Source organism: Dermacentor silvarum, chromosome 7 (genome assembly GCF_013339745.2).
Source record: "Dermacentor silvarum isolate Dsil-2018 chromosome 7, BIME_Dsil_1.4, whole genome shotgun sequence".
NCBI classification, from domain to species: Eukaryota; Metazoa; Arthropoda; class Arachnida; order Ixodida; family Ixodidae; genus Dermacentor; species Dermacentor silvarum.
The window spans coordinates 64,805,600-64,824,629 of NC_051160.1; the positions used below are offsets into that span (position 1 = coordinate 64,805,600).

General features: G+C 48.2%; 2 protein-coding genes across 7 annotated transcripts in view; both read right to left on the reverse strand.

The window, feature by feature from the left end:
- The window catches only part of LOC119458140 (protein-cysteine N-palmitoyltransferase Rasp-like), a 183,122-nt gene that overhangs the window by 52,393 nt on the left and 111,699 nt on the right, over positions 1–19,030 (reverse strand). The window contains exons 1-2 of one of the 6 annotated variants that reach the window (XM_049670788.1): positions 7,496–7,705; positions 1,954–2,045 (exon numbers count right to left, since the gene is read on the reverse strand). The exons of 2 other annotated variants lie outside the window; for them this stretch is intronic. In XM_049670788.1, coding sequence (XP_049526745.1) covers positions 1,954–2,045; positions 7,496–7,553 — 150 coding nt within the window. In that variant the 5' untranslated portion in view covers positions 7,554–7,705. Of the gene's footprint in view, positions 1–1,953; positions 2,046–7,495; positions 7,706–19,030 lie in introns of those variants that run through there. 3 more of the 6 variants (XM_037719964.2, XM_049670791.1, XM_049670790.1) reach the window with 3 other exon arrangements.
- LOC119458141 (protein-cysteine N-palmitoyltransferase HHAT-like) overlaps positions 13,524–19,030 on the reverse strand; it is a 107,403-nt gene continuing 101,896 nt past the window's right edge. Inside the window, exon 8 of the mRNA XM_049670793.1 lies at positions 13,524–13,680. Coding sequence (XP_049526750.1) covers positions 13,562–13,680 — 119 coding nt within the window. The 3' untranslated portion in view covers positions 13,524–13,561. The remainder of the gene's footprint in view (positions 13,681–19,030) is intronic.

The window sequence follows — 19,030 nt, forward strand, 5'->3', positions numbered from 1 at the left end:
GGACAGGTGGTTGTTCATGATCATCAAATACCAGCGCATACAAAACGAAGGACAAAAGCAATGAATGCGTAGAGAGTGCTGTGCATGTTTCTTGGCGTTCGTCCCTTGTTCGTTACGCCCTGGTATTTGGCGATCGGAGTATACATGTATAACACATGCGTTGCATCTGCATATTGCTTTTTATTGAACGACTGCTCTTGGCAATTCGGAGCTCTTCTCTCCCATACCTTCTTTACTTGTATATGGCAAACACTGAGACCGTCTCCTCACCTCCCCCTCCCCCCTGTTCCTCCTCCTTTCCGTCTCAGACTTTCGTACTGAGGCGAGAAACATGGCGACTATCCAACCCACGCCAAACTACAACAACGCGTTTGACTACGGTGAAGCGCAAAATAGACGGGACCTAAGGAAGACGAGACAGACGGGACAGACGGGTTTCGTCTTCCTTTGGCCCCGTTCTGTTTCGCTTCGCCATAGCGAAACATGCTTCGCCAACTGGCACCAAATTCTACTCTTTTTAAAGTCGGAAAATAAAGGTTGGTTCCGAAAGTCTACAAACGTTGCTATTCTCCGGCTTATCAAAGGCACAAGTGACGCAAAGATTTAAAAAAAAATGTCGCAGGCCTGCGTGACACACGCAGCACAGTCACAGCGTAAGCTGGTTGAGCGGCGCAAGAGTAGCTCCAATTTTGGCACCACGCACAACAGGGTCTTCGCGGCAAAGTGCCTTCGCCTCGATTTTCACGAGAACGATCTGAACTGTCCGCCCGGCGTCGACGGCGATCTACGGTTTGTGAGGCTCTCTGCACAGCAGTCTGCTGAGCCCGATGATGCCTGGTTGTAGCCACGCACGTAGTTCTACGATTCGCAGCGGTTCGTACCTTGCGAGGAGACGCCATAACTTATGCTGAAGAGGTACCCAGAATACGTGACGCAGATCTAACATCTCGATAGTGTTGATTGCGCGCCTCGTCTGAATCGCATCTCGTCGTCCACGCCTGCGCGCGCGGCGGTTGCAGGCACTTTAACTAGATGGCGCTACCATACTGGTGAAGGCTTGGATCATCTGCGCCTGCGCGCCGCGCGTTTAAAGGGAGTATTTATTGCGTGGCTCAGTGGTAAAGTATCCGCCTCCCACGCAGCGGGCCTGGGTTCGATTACGGCGGAGAGCGGGTACTTGTTTTCGCATTTCCGGCGATAGCGGTTACGGCCAAACGCCGGCGGCGGCATCATCGCGAACCGAAACGGCTATTGGATTGAGCCCATAACAGCTTACGCTGTAAAAAAAAAAAAAAAAAAAAAAAAAAAAAAAAAAAAAAAAAAAAAAAAACCACGTTCGGCATCATGTTACGCTCCTGCAACACGTGAAGGCGAAATCCTGCTTTACACTTGGTAATGCGCCGTCTCGCATCGTCGCGTTGCTGGTATCGCAGTTCGGCTTCTTTGGTTCGTTTTTGACGCTCAGCTGCGGCTTCGCGCGCTCGTTATCGCAGGGTCAGGCTCGTGCCAACAACGTTTTTCGTCGACTTTACGCTGCATTCTCTCAGCATGGGATTGAAACGTAAACTGTTCTGTCTGTTGTATGGGTGATTTCAGTGGAAGAACGCACTGTTCGCTTCCCTTGCTGAGCCCTTCACTTTGCTGAGCCTTACGGGGGTATGAGCCATTGCTTACGGGGGTATTAGCCATTGAGAAGGTCACGTGCTTTTTTTGTACCACTCGACCAGACGGCGCATTTTGTACGTTGGGTGTATGCGCTGTTCGCTTCATTTTACTGAGTGCTTGTAGCTTCTGCGTGATGATTGGGATGAGCCATTGCATTTTTCCTTGCTTACGGGGGCATGAGGGGACGATGACAATTTTTGTTTGACTGGACGCGTTTTTTGCAAGGCCATCGTGGTTATGAGCTACTTAAGGCCTTCGTCTTAAAAAGTGTCCAAGTGATTTACTTACTCTCTTCGCTAGTTCCGAACCGCCAGAATGCATACGCGACGGCAGTGTAAGAAAGAACCCAGTGGTACACCTTTCCTGGAGTCCATCTCCATCTGGAAAGTTGGAAATTCAGTTTGTTCTTATAGCTGCATCACCTACTGACAACCGAACGTGCGAATGAACACACACACGCACATGCACGTGCACATACAAAAACACAGTAAAGTGCGGCCCACATGGAGCGAACTTTCACGGTGAACTTCGCGCGGCCCGCACAAGCGCGGCGGAACGCCAGCGTGCCGCCGCCGTGCTGCACACACATGCGGCGAAAAACAGGCGGCCGCCGCCACCACGATTTCAGTGTTGCTAGGCACAGCTTTTTTTCATTCCCAGTAAAATGCAGCTGAAAATACTTTTGTATCTGCAACTGAACCGTATTGGTCAGCGCCTGGACGGCTGTGATCAGTCGATCATTGTACGCGATGCCCGCAGCTTTTGTCGCGATGTTCGCTCTAGGCTCTTTGGCCGGCTAGCCGATTCAAATGCGGCGGCAGGAAGTCAGACGCGACCGCGCCCTGATTTGTCCGTGCTGACAGCCTTCATTCGCCGCTTCTGGCGAGCGGTTGACCACCTGCGAACATATCTAGCCCGCCTTGATCGACGGCGAACAGCCACCGGCCGCCGGGCGGACGCCGAGCGCGGCCGTTCACCAGTTTTGCGCAATAAAATTGTTACATGTGGGTCGGGCTTAACACTCACGAACGCGCTCATGCACGCACGCATAAACACCATCACACATACGGAACAAACCATACAGACACCGAAAGGAAAACACAAACACGCACACGAACACAGTCACACATGCTCTCGTTGTGCTCTCATGCCCTCGTTATGTTTATGCACTTCACCGTTCCCTAGCTGACGGCAGTAGGTCGCACACTGGTTAGGGCGAGTTGTTATTCCAGCACCCCCCTGTCTCCCGTTTCTTTCAGCTCGTCTAGTTTCTGTCACTTATTCGGAGTGGCGGTAATTCAAGACAACACTCACTCACACAGCCATATATAAACTCAAAAACACACACAAGCCCACGCATGCATGTGACAAACACTATAGCGTAACAACACAGACAAATAAAGGCACAGACACTCAAGCACTGGCATGAGCACCAAACACTCACCCACATGCACAAACACACATACCTACACGCAGACATAAAGGGGAGATAGAGGAGGAGAATGTTTTAACGAAAAAAAGATAGAAAGGAGAACGGCCTCTAGAGTGTGTCTCTAGCCTGCTACTTCTGACTGGGGTAAGGAGAGAAATAGAGAGAGAGAGAGAGAGTATTGCCACACAGACAACGGAACGACGCCTGACTCGTATGTTGGGTGTCTTCGATTAGGCTGCACTTACTGCACCAGTTCAAAGAGTGCAATACCTTTGTCCTCATTTTGATAGAGCATCGCCGGCCACCTGCTCCACGCTCTTCGATTTGACTTTCATACAAGACAGTTTCAGCATGAGTTCACGGTTCCCCTGCACTCGCTACTTAGGAAGTGCAGGCGTTGCGTAAGCTCTTGGCAGCAGACGACATAGGCTCAGCACTCGTTTATTGATGGTTCGCTGACGTAAATACAACCCTATTTGGTTACAGCAGTTACTCTAGCTGGCATATGAATGTGAGCTAGAAGTTCGGTGCCTGAAAAGTGGTCAGGGTGCGTTAGTAAAGACTTTTAAAGCGTTATATGGGTTTCGATCGTATGGATTTCTCCTGGAAAGGGCTTTCTAAAAAAAAAGCAATAAAAAAGCTGGATGGTGAATGAACCGCTTGTTGACGTCGATGAAATACAATGTCTTCTTGAGCGAGGGGGCGGTGAAACTGTGTGTATAATCCATAGATTTATTCTTAGGCCCGCAGCGTCTCAAAACGCTAGCTGTATAAATGGAACAATGCGAGAACGCTCCCGTTGCCACCGGCATCATTGATACAGGACGATACCACCAATGCCACCGGTACCAATACCACCGAGGGCACCAGTACGAGATCTATCTTCATGATCGTTGTCAATTTTTAGGCTGCACAGTCTCCGGGATCGGCCCCCGAAAGAGTTATGAAACATCCAATACAAGAAAAGTACGGGGTAACTGCCCAATTAAGACATTGTAAAACAACATCCACAGACATTGTAAACAGCAGTGTAAAACAGATGGATAGCCGGTGCACCATTAGAGTTACAGAATGGATACCAACAGAAGGGAAGCGCCTTTGGGGATGGAAGAAAACTAGGGGGGGCGATGAAGTTAGGAAATTTGCAGGCGCAAGTTGGAATCAGCTAGCGCAAGACAGAGGTAATTGGAGATCACAGGGAGAGGCCTTCGTCCTGCAGTGGACATAAATGTAGGCTGATGATGATGATGAAAACAGCATCCATGGCCACCGTTCTGTTACCACGACGTCGTACCATCACAATAGGGCTCCCAACGTCAGGTTTGTCTACAGATGCCAGCGACACTCCTTCCCCTAGCGGAGAGCGGCGTCACCTTGTATAAGGTCGACGACACCGTAAGGCGCTCGCGATGCTCGCGGGCTTTGTAAAATTTAACCTAGTTTCGTCGTTGTTTTCGCGATGGTTCGGCGGTCGGACAGCCAAGGAGCCCGGTGATGTTGCGCGGTTAAGTGCGGCAACCGTGACAAATACACCCGGGTCCTGCAGCCGGCTGTAAAGTTCACCGGTGAAACAAAGAAAAAAAAAAAACGAACAAAAAAAACGCAGGCATGAACTACCGCCGTCCGCAAACTCAAGTAAGTCGGAATGCGAAAGTATGACGTTTTACATAATGTTCGCTATTATTCGCGGCAACTTTGTTGCTCCGCCTTGTTGCTCAGTCATGACACTTTGCTCGCGACGACAAAAATATCGCTGCGGCTCTACTGCGACGTGCTTTGAGCGGATCGTTGAACGTCGGCTGATTTGCGCGTGCAGGCACATTGTCCTTTCTCGTGTTTGTTTGGCAACACGCGCTTGGTCGGCAACATATATCTGTAGTAGGAAGTTGCAAGCAGCTGAGCGCTGTAGCGCAGGCGTACAATTAGGTAGCCGATTTGTCTAAAGAATGCGGACCGTACTGTGCGGCATCTTGACTCCGCAGGTTGTGTTGTGAGAGGAGGGAAGTGGGGGTATTAAATGGTGTGAATCATTTTGGTTCTCTGTCGTTCCTTAATAACAGTGCAACGCGGACACCTTAGATTGCGATCAAGCCTGATACGGATCAAAATTTTCTATCGCCATCAATAATAGTAGCTGTTGCACGGTCCAACAATTCGGATCGAGCTGGTTGAGCTCACTCAGAGTTACGGTGCAGATGACAGCATGCAGGTGAATTTCTCTCTGAGGAAGCTTGCCACGCGAGTTCCTTCCCACTTTTTTATTCTTTGACGAATCCTTTGTTTCTTTATTAATTTTCGTTTTTAACATTCCGCGATATGGCATTACATCACGCCACTCGCTTCACCTGCGCGAAGATGCCGCTTCCTGCTGACGCTCAGCTGTGGCACCCAGCGGAGGCTTTGAGCCCCAGTGACCCTTTAATAATGGACTCCAGTTACATGCGAGAGCCCCCTCGACTGACTTCGCGACACGGATAAATATTTCGCATGCAAAAACGTTAAATAAATTGGCACGCGAAAGGGAACAAGCGCGACTTTGTTGACTCTGCCCAACAACAGCAGAGGTGCACGCTTGTCATCTCTCTTTTTTGAACTACCTGCCCGAAAATATGTAGAATTTCACGAGCAGGTGTCAGCCGTTTGTGTCTTCGAGGGTGTTGTGGCACTGAACGGCAGGCTTGTGCGAATAAATGCACGGGAGACAGAATGTTGGCAGCCCGTACACCCGTACCCAACACGTCTACGCTACCGCGCTGCTCGGCGACTTTTTCACTTGCTCCCGCGAACGGTGCTGAACAGCAGCGTCCGTAGCACAGCCTAACTAAGACAGGGAAGTCTATAGCGATTGTTGTGACGTCGAAAAGAAAATTCCATCCCTTTTGCTATGTGCGCATTCTTCGAAAAGGCAGAAAGCAGCAGCAGAAAACAGGGGCGCAATAACGTAAAATGATTGCAAACTGTTTTGATTCCAAACTCCTGACGTCAAATTTACGTAACCACCGACGCAAGCATCGGGCGGTGACCCGCAGCGTTGTCTGAACAACCCACTCAAACACTTTCCTCGTTTATATGAGGTCACCTTTGTTTGCTTTAAAAAAACCAATAACATTGTTTACACTCAGTGGTTTTTCTTATCCAATTGGCTGACAATTTAAGAGGCGAGGAGCACGCTCTAGTGGAGAGGGTTTCGATGGGGCCGAGCCAGCACAGTGACAATAGATATTAGACGTTTATAAACTGCGCGAAAAAAAAAAAAACGAGGACACAAGAAAGAAAACACACACGACACCACGAGCGCACGTGCGCTCGTGGTGTCGCGTGTGTTTTCTTTCTTGTGTCCTCGTTTTTTTTCGTGCAGTTTATAAACGTCTAAAAGCTATGAACCAACTAGCCCGCCAGAACGTCCTACTAAAGGACAATAGATAATCGCATCAAGAGGGTGGTGCAGGCTTCTCCGATTGGTCCGCTTCGCCTTACTTAGCTTGCGGTGGCTGGTAGAAAATCGCGGTGGTGTGCAACGGAAGGATAAGAATGCCGCTAAAACGGATCCTCATCAAGAACGAGTTGGCAGAGCGATGCCGTCTGCATGCCGAAAGGGCTCGATAACATTTTACTGCCACGCAAAAAGGTTTATCATGCGCAAATAAATACATGCTCACCGGCAGGTGCGAGTAGCGAGGGCCTGAGTGATCGGCTGGCAGCCATCTTCTATTCCTTTCGGAACGGAGCAGTCGTTGGCTATTCAGAAAAAAATTCAGTTTTATTCGGCATATTAACGCATTTTTTTTCGCGTACAGGTCACTTTGAAGTGGTGAGTTTTCGCGGTTTTGTGAGGTCGCGTGAACGACAGGCGAAGTGGGCGTAGCCAGAAAACATTGGACCATTAGCAGAGGGCTAATGGTGAAAAGGCGTCGAATCAGGAATGATTATTTTTTTGGTGCGGTTTAATCATGCGTGTACACGTTATATCAGATGGGAAGCTATCGTGGTTTTCGTGACGTCGCGTGACATACAGGCGAAGCTGGGAGTGGCCCGAAAATGTCTTGACCAATCGTCGAGGCTGATTGCAGAAATTGTAATCAAAACAGTTTGGAATCATTTTACGCTATAGCGCCCCAGAACTCGATCATCGCTATACTTTCCTCCTTGATTTGCAAAGGTCACGAAGTCCGCAGCTGCCGCGATACAGTTGCACGACTGCGTTTGCACGACTGGATTTGCATGCCACGAACTCGAGGCGCGAAGCCGTGCTTCATGCAGGGAAACTCAAACAGCGCCTCTTTCCTCACTGAAACCTCTCCCTCTCTGAACACATGCGCCCACTGCGCACGGCACTCTAGATGACTAGTTAAGACAGTGCATGCAAACAAATCGAAGAGACCTGTTGCCATTTCCTACCTGTGAAGTTCAGTTTCCCGCATGTGGGTCCATTCCTTTTTGTCATCAACCTCCGCATCAGCAGGAACCGCCGTGCCCATTTCTACCGTCGCAACTGGAATGTCTCTCATAGGTTGTACGTTTTTTCAAAGCGTTTTTCACAACTCTACCGAGCCAACGTGTCAGACATAAGGGAAACCGATTACTCGAATACGTCAGAGACTGAAGGAAGTGAACAATAAATAGAAGAAGAAAAAAAGATCAATTACAACAAGCAAAAGGAAATGCCTTTGACTTCGCAAAAGGTAGAAACATCTGGGGGCAAGTTCACAAAGCTTTTCTCTCGTAAGTGCAGTCTGCCATTGGCCTGACACATTGACCAATGATATGCCAAGCATGAAGATAAGCAGATTTTTTTTGTTACGAACATTTCTAGCTTCTAACGTAACAGCTTTTTGTAAAACCAGACCGGTTGTGAAAACATTTTCTTATCAAAATGATGGCGTCGCATAAGTTTAGTGTGTGATATTGTTCAGCATTGTTTCTTCCGCTTTCTTTACCCAGTTTTAGACGTCTGAAACAGGTAAGAGGTTAACTTGTATGATGCCTTTTCTAATATTATAGTAAAACGAAAAAAATATGGAAAGGTTCAACGACGACGCTTCATGGGCACTTCGTTGATGGAATTTCAGTCTCAAATACAGATATATTTATGGTTCATCGTGCTGTCATTAAACCGCATCGTAATTACATTAACTTGCGTCATCATGCATATATCACTCGTAGTTAACCTCCCGAGATCCAGGAATATGCCATTTACAAAATACATTTTAAGGTCAGTTCTATTTGTTTTGTCAACCGGTCTCTTACCAACGTGAAAAAAACGGGGGCCGAATTGACTCGTAAGTGGTGGTAGTCATGGGCGGTCGCCTTTGCTAATAAGTCGAGGTTAGGATTGGTTAAAATTTGCTTTTAATAACGGTCCTAGCAAAGGACCGTTTGAAAATAACGGTCACAGCTTTTTGTGAATACAGTCCCTGTTTCCTTGATCAGATCGCACGGACACATTTTCGCATGAGCGCCTATAGTTGTATTTTGACAAGAGTTAATTTCTCCAGTTTGTTGCGATAAAAGTGTCCTTTGTTTGCTTGAACACATAGATACAAGTTTCACGACACAGTGTGGTTCAACGCGCGCACATTCTTTTCTTGATTTCCACGTCATCTGGTGACATTAGAAATGATCTACGCGTTCATTTTTAACTGTCGGTGAAGATGCAGCGTTATGTCCCACACGAAGTATCAATAGCCTTGAACACTGATGGCAACGAAACGAATACATGCTTGCCAAATAGTGCCGCCTACATCTAGCTTAATATAATGCCAGAATGATTCAGCTGATAATTTATGATTTAGTCTTGAAAGGGATGAAAGCCGTGGCCCATGGCTGTGGACACTGGGCCTGAGCAGGTTACAGCTGCCCAGTCAAAACTCCAGGGCGTAAACGTAGACACGTAGCCATACTTCGATTGCTGGGACAAGCAATCTACGCTCATGCTACAAAGTAACAGAGCTCCTCTCCCTCCTTCCTATTTTATCCCGTTCCAAGAAATTAGATTTCATCTGTTCTATGGCGACGTCTCCGCACTTTTATTTAACAAAGCTGCACTCAACACACTGAGCATTCCCTGATTTCAAGCAAGATACTTGGATGATACCAAGGGTAATACATCAAAGAGAGCATCGATTATATTTTATATAGCAGCCAGTGAAATATAAATCTGTAAGAAGAAATTGTCGGCAGTTTGTTGCGAGCGTGGTCGTAGCAAACAAATCGCTGTTGATGTTGCTGCATTTTAATGCGATAGCGTTCAGGGCCCCGTATCGCAGAAAATCCGGCATCAGGGTCGGCGTAAGCGCCGGCGTCGTTGGCGGAAGTAATCACGCCGAACCACATCATCCCGAACCTACCCCGACCGGGCAGGCCCTTCACGTGGCGTAAGGCATTAGTGAACAAAAATTAAATTTCGCAAAGCAAGAATCTGTCAGGAAAAATGTGGGCAGCTTGCACAAGTGGTGGAAGGCTGGAGTCAACAGCGGAGCTTGTGATCACCTAGCTTTTACGTTGCTTGGCTAAGTTGTTAGGTTACGCTAAGTTGTTGCTAGGCTTGGCTAAGTTGCTAGGCTTGGATAAGTTGTTGCTACGATTTGCTAAGTTGTTGCTAGGTTTTGCGAGGTTCTGCTAGGCTTGGCTAAATCCATTTTCCATTACGGTCGGTTCCCCACACGTCGCATCGGTCACCACGTGAGGGGCAATTTCTCAGCCGGACCAAGCCAATGCTAGGTGAAGCTAAGCGGGGAAGCTAGGTGATCACAAGCTCCGCTGTTGACTGCAGCCTTGCACCACTAGTGCAAGCTGCCCACATTTTTTTTCTTCTCAGCTGCAGCTTAAGCGCGGTGTTCCGGATCAGCTCGGCGGTGACGCATCACTTCTCGTGTAGTGGCGTGACGAGTTTCCTGGTAAGCCGCTTCTTCTTCGGGCGTCCGGGCTTTCTTCGGCCTTCCCATAACAGCCGCACGTCCACGTGGAGTCGGGGAGGTGAGAGGTCTGCCGCCGCGCCGGCAGTTTCGAGCTTTTACTCGCCTATGACGTCACGTCCAAGCTCCGCCTTCACACTCGTCCGTTGCTCGGGGAGAGGAGAGCGAAGCGCACGCATGCCGCCGAATCTGCCCTACGTGCGTGGGGTGCGAGGAGGTTACGTGGCTCGGCAGCGCAGCTATGGCAGGTGGTTGCTAGGTAACGGGAGGCGACGCACAGCTGGGCCGAGTGTTCTGCTAACGCTCCACGGCCTAACCAAAAAGCTTAAAGAGCTACGCTGTTAAACTCGTAACGTACGACTTAACCACAACCTACAGACGTGACAGCGTCGGATTGTAATTTGAATATACGAGAAAAAAGCCTGATAAGCAGCCAGGAATCTTTGAATGCTATCGCGTTCCACTCTTAAAGGCGAAACTTAAGCGTTCTCCAATTTTTTTCAGGGCAGGTGCATGTTATCGTCGCAGAATAATAATAAAAACGTAATTTGGACGCATTTGCATTACTTTATGTCATTGCGAGCACTCTCCTCTCTCCTCTGAGGTTCAGTATTTGACGGTGAAACTCGAAGTCGCTGCTGACAAAACCACATGCACTCGCACGGGTATGAATTAACTAGCGCAGATACAGGCAGATGCACCTATTTACATATAGAATTTCGTCCTTTCAAACTGCGATTTGTGGCCTTCTGGACTTGTTAGTGACGTTGGCTATTTCAGAGTGTAGCACGCGGGATACCATCCTCCCAGTTGATAATTGCAAGGTGTAGACACATACTGATTACCGCTTACAACTCCTTAGGTGTACGTGTGGTTGCTATCTCTAGTCATGATTAAAGTCAATATCGTAGTGTAGGTGTGGGGTTAATTTATACCCCAATGATTGTCGTAGTTAGCCATATGTAAGATATAGACATGATCTCTTATTCGTTATCTGGTCTCGCCTGAACGAACTTACTTCAATATTTACGCATTGAGTCAGGAGCGACAGATATGAAAGGTGTCCAGAATGGACACAAACGTTCCTTTGGTGGCTTTTCGACGAGCGGCTCTTGATAGCGAAATGTGACATTTTAACGAGCCGCAGGTAGCTCTCCCTCCCGTTTTTTGGCACTCAGTTCTTTTGTGCGGAGAAATGTGTTCATTCCCTACAGCTCTTTGAAAGCAATTTTTGTTCGCTTTCAAATTGCTCGAGGGGCTACACCCGTGAGCAAAAGTACGCAGACCAAGACCTTACCTATAAAATAAAAATTGTTCGTAATTCAGCCGAACAAAATGAAATTCACGACGGCACTGGAAAGTTCACAATGCCCCATTAGGACTGTATTCTTGAGTCCACAGTTCCAAGTTAAATTCCAAGGCAGAGAAACATTGCCTTTACCTCGGAATCCGTGGTCGGTATACTTTTGCTTAAGGGAGAACATTGCCAGCTCCAACTTTCTGCAAAAAACAACTCAAGAGTGTTGCGCTCTCAAACCCTGATTTCAGCAGGACAGAAAAGTACCTGCAGTAAACAGGCCGATCTGAATGCCATGTTATATGGTTCTGAATATTGAAGTTAAATAATAATCCTCTAGAATTTCAAGTTAACCACATTAATAAAATGTGGTTTTATTAATGTGGTTAACCCCCAACGCAATAAATTCATATGAAACGTATTGGATCCTATATAAAAACCTGTATGTTCCGATATGTGATATGGGATTATTGAATATAAGTTTTCTTTCAATAGGGAAGATTCTCGCTTTAAAGCCGACATTCATGCCTTTCCGGAGGCTGTCTGAAAACCTTGCTTTTCTCTGCAGCAAGCTCACCGTATTTACGCTGCGCGTTCCCTACAAAGGTTAAGGGGTTTCACAGGCCCGGTAACCGCGAAGTCAAAAACAGCAGCTGGTACGTACAAGTGCAGCGGGAAGAGCGCATGACGAAAGCGAACTATGCGATAGCAGTCGTTTGCTTCTAAGCCGTTCGCAATTTCGTCAGCAGGAAGCGCCCTATGAAATTTTGTGCCGGATGAAAAAGACAGAAAACGGTGCTGCTTCATAGGAGATGATCTCGCAATGGCGTCTTCGCCGCTGACGCATCGCGACAGATGTTTTGCGCGACCTTTGCGCATCTGGCGTTTCCGAGTGGTTGTTGTGACGCTGACAGCGCTCCTCTTCATCGGATATATCTCCGTTACTATATACACTCGGGCCAGAGGCGAATGCGTCTCGAATACGGCATCACCACTGTTTCTGGTCTGTGTATATAAGGATGCTGTAAACAATATTCCTTGCGAATCTTCAGGCGACGAAAATTGCTGACGCAGGGAAGAAACTTATGGTTCCATATATACCGCCTCCATAAATTTACTTTGCCAACAGCGAAGGTGTTGCCGCAGGCGCATGGCTACACGCTCTTTTCGTGAAGCGTGTCAGCGTCGAGCAGCAACATCTGGTAGCAGTCAGAACAAATAAGTTGTGGCAAACCAGCGCATAGGCTTATGAAAATTAGTCCAAATAAACACTAGATCTAACTACTTTCTGGAAAATAGCCCAAGACTAGCGTGAATTTGTGGCGAAAAGGTTGAATCTAAAAAAAAAAACACTCACACACTTTTAAAGCTCGGATATATTCGGAAACTCAAACAGCTCATAATTCGGAAACTCAAGCAGCTCATAGATCAAGGACATCTAAGCTGTATATGAGAGTTCTCGCACTCTTCGAAATATACTAGAGGTCTGGTTTGCCAGAGCCCGAAATGTACCCAGGACTTTGTAAACACTTTACATAATCCAGTGCCATTCGGTTGGCTATACCGCAATTTATTCATAAGATTCAAATGCTTCAGTGCTATGGTCTGCGCTCTATTCGATGCATGTTGCTGTACGCTGCGCCGCCTCGGCTCTGTAGAATGCACGTATGGCTCCTCAATACAGACCCCGCCATGACACGCTAAAAAGTTTAAAACCATCATGGGTGTATAAGGAGACTTGGTCCGTCTAATGACTAACACCCTTAGCTTTAAAGGCTCAGATCGTATCGTCTATTGGGACTATTCATGTTTTCTTTTTCTAGCGACTTTAAGCGGCACGTAATCATGATTACTGCTGCGCCAAGCGGCACTAAAACTGCATGAAGTAAGCTTCAACAGCTAGCGTTGTAAAATTATTCGTGTCAGACCTATCGGTGTGCGCCATGCGATCATAATTTATACATGGTTTTCAACTACTGCTTTTCTCATTGCAGCTGTAGTTGGAGCTGGTTGTCTTGCACAATAAAATTTGCTTTTATAGCCTTAAGTGAAAGGATGTTAGCGATGAGACGAACCAGACCGCTTAAGGGTGTAACTGTTTTTAGAGCGTACGTTTTGCTGCCGCCGCAGCGCGATAACCATTGTAACATTCCCATATGCAGCTTCGGCGTAAAAAAAGTGAATAAACTAAGAGAAACAACAATTGGTCGACGCAGTTTTAGGCAGTTTTGTAACGTCATGCGGTTAAGTAGTTCACAAAGAAGCTTGTTTTTTCTTGGCAATGGCCGATGCTTCCCACTCGGCCACGTCCATGGAAACATTGCAGAGGCTGTACATAACCAGCAGGATGGGGACCAGAGGGAAAGGAAAGCCTGAAAGTAGACAAAGACAGCAGCCATTTCCGATTATTGGCAATTTGTTCACATTTTTAGAAATAAAGAAGAACTAAATTGGCAGCTTCGATAAAATGATGAAGCAATGATCAGGGACAGTAAAGTTTATCGTTGAGCTTCTGCTTCTCGGATGGTGTTCTGACCGCGGGTCTGGCTAACGCGGACGCGACATACGCGGCTGCGCCAAAATTTGTGACACCCTAAAAAGGTTTTACATGTCGTGTAACGCCTGTAATGACGTTGCACGCGCGCCACTACGCTGCCCACAAAGAGCACCAGCAAAATTACATCACTTCAGGTTTCATCACTATTACAGCGAAACTGTTAGCCTCTAGTTCGTCAGCATTTTTCGTGTCCGCGTCCGTTAGCAAGAATGTGGGCCGATCCCTGAGGTAGTGCAGTACCCGGTTGACCCGCGGTGGAGGTGAACCAGGCGTCAAGCGCTCAGCAAAGTGAAGTGAAAAGTGCATACATTCTTTGGAATCACGCACACAACACACAGAGCGGCTTTCGTTTCAGTAAAACAAGCATCCAAACCACATATTTGATGACTATATCTATAGCCCGCGAGAAATTCTTAAGGGCGTTCTATGCGGCTTCTCGATACACGCGTCCGTGGCGTAATGGTTTTGATTTCGGGCCTCTGTTCTAGAGGTCCTGTGTTCGAATCCTGCCATAAAACATTTTCAATATAGCTTATTTATTTATTTATTGAACAGCACTTCGTTGAAAATGACGAGTTTTCGAAGTCGCGAAGCCGTTTGAAGCCAGAAGGAAGAAGTTTATGCAGATTCATGTGCTTCCCATAATTCCCGTGCTGGCTTATCCACCCCGACTGCAGCTCCCGTAGACACCAAGGTCACGGTCAGTGACAAGGTGTCTCAATTCAAGGACACGGTCGCAAAGGCGAGGCTGGAATACGGTTCCAAGCCAATGAGCAGCGACACCAGTGATGGTCGTGTAATTGAAGCGATACTGTAGCGCCCACCGACGCTGCTATGCGGGGACGCTAAGGTCGGCGCTCTCGGCCGCCGCTTTGGGGCCGGCTGCGGAGGGCGAGGAGAATAAAGTTGGACGGCCCGTGCCAGCGACGCAAGCACGGCACGCGCCAGTCCGTTCTAAAAGCCTGCTGAGCTGGTCTCCTTGTTCTGGCGGTTAGCTGCGACCCCTCTGTTCCCGACAGTAGTGACTCCGGCCTAAGAGATGACCGACCCCAGCAACCTCCCGCTCTCAGCAACCTTCCGCCTGACGCTACCTCGCGCCCACGGGACGTCGCAGCTCTACAGCTCCAGCTGCCCACGTTCTGCCGCAAGAACACGCAGGTTTGGTTCGCCCAGGTCGAAGCCATCTTCGATCTGCAACACATCACCTCGGAGATTTCGCGGTTTCGCCACTTACTTTGCAACCTGTCTCCTGAGGTGGCTCAAGAAGTGGCATCGCTGCACCTTTGAGGGATGTCCCGTACCAGCAACTGAAGCAGAGTATTTTAAAACGCACCACGGCGTCCGAGAGTGCGCGCCTGCAGCACCTGCTCACATCCGAGGACCTTGGAGATCGCCGCCCTTCCCAGCTGCTCAACAGCATGCGACAGCTCCTGGGCACAAGCAAGGTCGACTCGAACGGTGCGCTGTTGAGGAAGCTCTTCTTGCAGCCCTTACCACAGTCCACCCGCCTTGTCTTGGCCGCTACAGAGGACTGGACCCTCGACCACCTCGCCCAGCTCGCTGATCGAGTCCACGACTCGACTTCTCCTTGAGTCGCCGCCCTCTCTTCAACGCCACAGTCCTCAATCATGGCCCGCTTAGAGTTCCGGATCGACCAGCTCGCCGTTTCCATCGATGCCCTTCGGACGTCCTCCCATGACCAGCGCGGCTCCACCTCATGTCCCAGCCGCCGTCCCTCTTCCCCGACCAGTCGCCGCTCGCGCAGTCCTCGACGCTCGCCTAACTGCTGGTACCATCGCACTTTCCAGCACCGCGCCCGTCAGTGCAAGTCCGCATACGAATGGTCGGGAAACGCCCCGCGAGATCACTGACGGCGGCATGTGACCTCGCCTTACAACCCGGAGGCCTCTTCATAGTCATGTATCGCATTTCCGGCCTGCGGTTCGTTGTAGACATGGGTGCCGAGGTCAGTGTACTGCCGTCCTCCAAGCGTGAACGCGTTTGGAGTCACCTGGACCTACGCTCCACGCGGCAAACTCTACCTCCGTCGCCACGTATGGTCTGCGACCCCTCACACTCGATCTTGGCCTGCGGCGCACGTTCCGGTGGGTCTTCATCGTGGCCGACGTCCATCAGCCTATCCTCGGCTTCGACTTCCTGACCCATTTCGACCTCGACGTCAGCATGCGCCGCCATCGCCTGATTGACAGCAAGACGCGCCTCTCCATCCCTGGCATTCTGTCGGCTGTCGCTCCCACTGGCATCCGCACGCTGATTCCATCATGCCCGTACGCTCGAATTCTCGAAGATTTCCCGGAGGTGACGAGGCCCTGCGATTTAAATCAGCCACCCAAGCACAGCGTAACCCACCACATTGTCACACGTGGTCCGCCCGACGCAGCCCGTCCGCGCCGCCTCTTCGGTGAGCGTCTGGCTATTGCTAAACGGGAATTCGAGCACATGCTCCAGTTAGGTATTATTTCCCCTTCGTCCAGCAGTTGGGCCTCCCCACTCCATCTGGTGCCCAAGAAGGAACCGGGTGACTGGCGTCCGTGCGGTGACTACCCGGCGCTCAACGCTCACACGGTCCACGATAGCTATCCCCTTCCACACATCCAAAATCTCACAGGCCACTTGGAAGGATGCAAAATCTTCAGTACTATAAAGTGGACCTTGTCAAGGCCTATCAACAAATGCCACACTACTGACTCTCGCGGGCAAAGCAATAGTTGATTATAATTATGCGTCCAATACGTCTCCAATGGAAACATGTTAAATAGTACGGACAATTCCATTAGAACAGAAAAATGTGAAGTCACAGGCTGTTTGCTTCCATCCCTGAATAGTCATGAGTATGAAACTGTGCAGGCTCTCTCAAGATTGCTCTTGGAAATGAGGGCAGAGTTCATCTTGTCTTCATACTCTCGTTATCGAAGTGTGTCCGCCTTAAAGACATCACTCAATCTCCCTTCTCTTAACATTCGCAGGAAATTAACACGGTTGTCGTTCTTCCATTGCCTTTACCACAGCAACATCCCATTCGCTCGAGCCCATATTCTTCCCGCTCCTCACATCTCGACGCGCGCAGACCATGTTCATATAGTAAAACTTATATTTGCCAGGACTAATGCTTATCAAAATTCACCTCTAGTTTTATTTATTGCCGAATGGAACTCCCTCCCTTCAAACATTGGCTCGCTTACAGAATCATCATCATTTCACGCAATACTGCTAACTTTCTTAGAGTGTGTCAACCTGTCATAACCCACATATGCTTGAACATTTACTTTAACAATGTCTTCGCGTTTTTTTTCTTTTTTTTTCTCCACACGAGATCCACACCGAGACAGTCCAAAATTCCCAGACGCCAGGATACCTTTTTCGGCGCCTGGACCACACAAGGTCTCGCCAATTCTGTATACCGCCGCGACGACGCCTAGGGCGAACTAGTGAGGCTAACGTCCCTTGACGGACCAAGCTGCTCCCTGTCAACCACAGAATTACCCGATGCCTTGATGCTACGCTACTCAAGTCATGCTTTCAACTCGTATTGTGACCTGCACACTGACCGGCTTTTCAGGGACCCCAAACGCACGCCGACCACGACTCCTCCGAACGCTCACTCGCCTCTCGCTCCCCCAACCCCCTCTGACGGTGTTTCTTTGTATATAAATTTTTTTTGCCACTTTCTCGCTCTCCCGCTCTTGTCCCCCTCGTCTTAGAAACCGCGCCTAGCCAGTCAAGCGCCGGCGCTCATTTTCTTTTCAGTTCTCTCCCTTTACAGACAGCCACAGCGGACATCGACGTGACGTCACTCCACTAACCCTTTAAAACTAACCCGCCGAGGATGACGAGGCCGCCTTTGACGAAGATAGGTCCTCCTATCGAAACGTTAGCCAGCCTTTCTGAGGCACCTTATCCCTGTTTATAATCCTTATTCCTCGTGTGCTACTCCATTAGTCAGCCATCTTTTTTTTATTCATGTGCTTAGAAATTCTATAAACTTTTTCCGTTTTACCTGATATGTATTTGCGATACATCTTATCTCTATGTTGACCCATATTTTTCGATTATATTTATTTAACTCATATTCTGATGAGGACTGATCGTACCCATCGCGTTTTGAGTTCGTTTGCGTTTTACACGCTACCAGATATTGTACAAACGCCGTTTTTTCTTTTTTTGTTTGTATAGATCATTTTATATTGTACCTAATGCCTTCCTATATTATTAACATTGTGCACATTCCATTGCACATACGTTTATCCTTCTCCCCCCCCCTCCCCACCCCAATGTAATGCCCTAACGGGCCCTTAGGGTACTCAAATGAATAAACAAAATAAATGTATATAAGATTGTATTACCGTATTTAACACTGTACTGTCTTCAGGACTCTCGTATGCGTAGCCATAAAAATTAATGGCTATAAATATAGCATTAACTTTATACGATTTGATCAGTAACCTTATTTTTGAACTGCCTTTTCACTGCATATTATGTTTTATCTATGTCTTCAGTACCAGAGAAAAACTACAGATGGCACGCGTGCTGTGTTAGTGAATATTAAAGTGTAGTTCTTGTGAATAATTTCAATGTAATGTTCATTTTATCTCAACCTCGAAATAACAGAATGTGTGTTGGTACTAAGGACACGCGGATCTGCTACTTCGTTCGAAATCTGGGTGAACCAACCGCTTTGATTTCATGCAAAACTCTCTGGGCTCACCATTGTTATGTCTGCTGTTATAGAAGGAGGCCTATAAATATAGATGGCTGCAATCAAGTTTGATTATTGTGACGCGATGTTGTGGCAAATATCACGTACACTTCATTTATATTGCTGTGGGCTCTCTATGTGCGATGTCATAGCCATGTGATGTGAGCTCGCGCAGTAGACTACTTTGCGCAACTAGCCTCAAAAACGGCAAATGTTGATTTTTTTTTCACCGAGAAGTTGGCTCCGCGAAATGTAGGTGGCGCTGCCGTGCCCCCACAAGCCGCCATTGAAGAACGTATGGGCTTCTATAGCAGCTTCGAAATGAAGCAAGGGGAAGAAGAAGACGAGTTCTTGATCAGCTGCTGTTCCTGCTTCGCTCTGGTTTTTCATTCAACTTTGTGAGTACCGACGCCTCCGTGGCGGGTACAGTATCGAAAGCAATGACGGA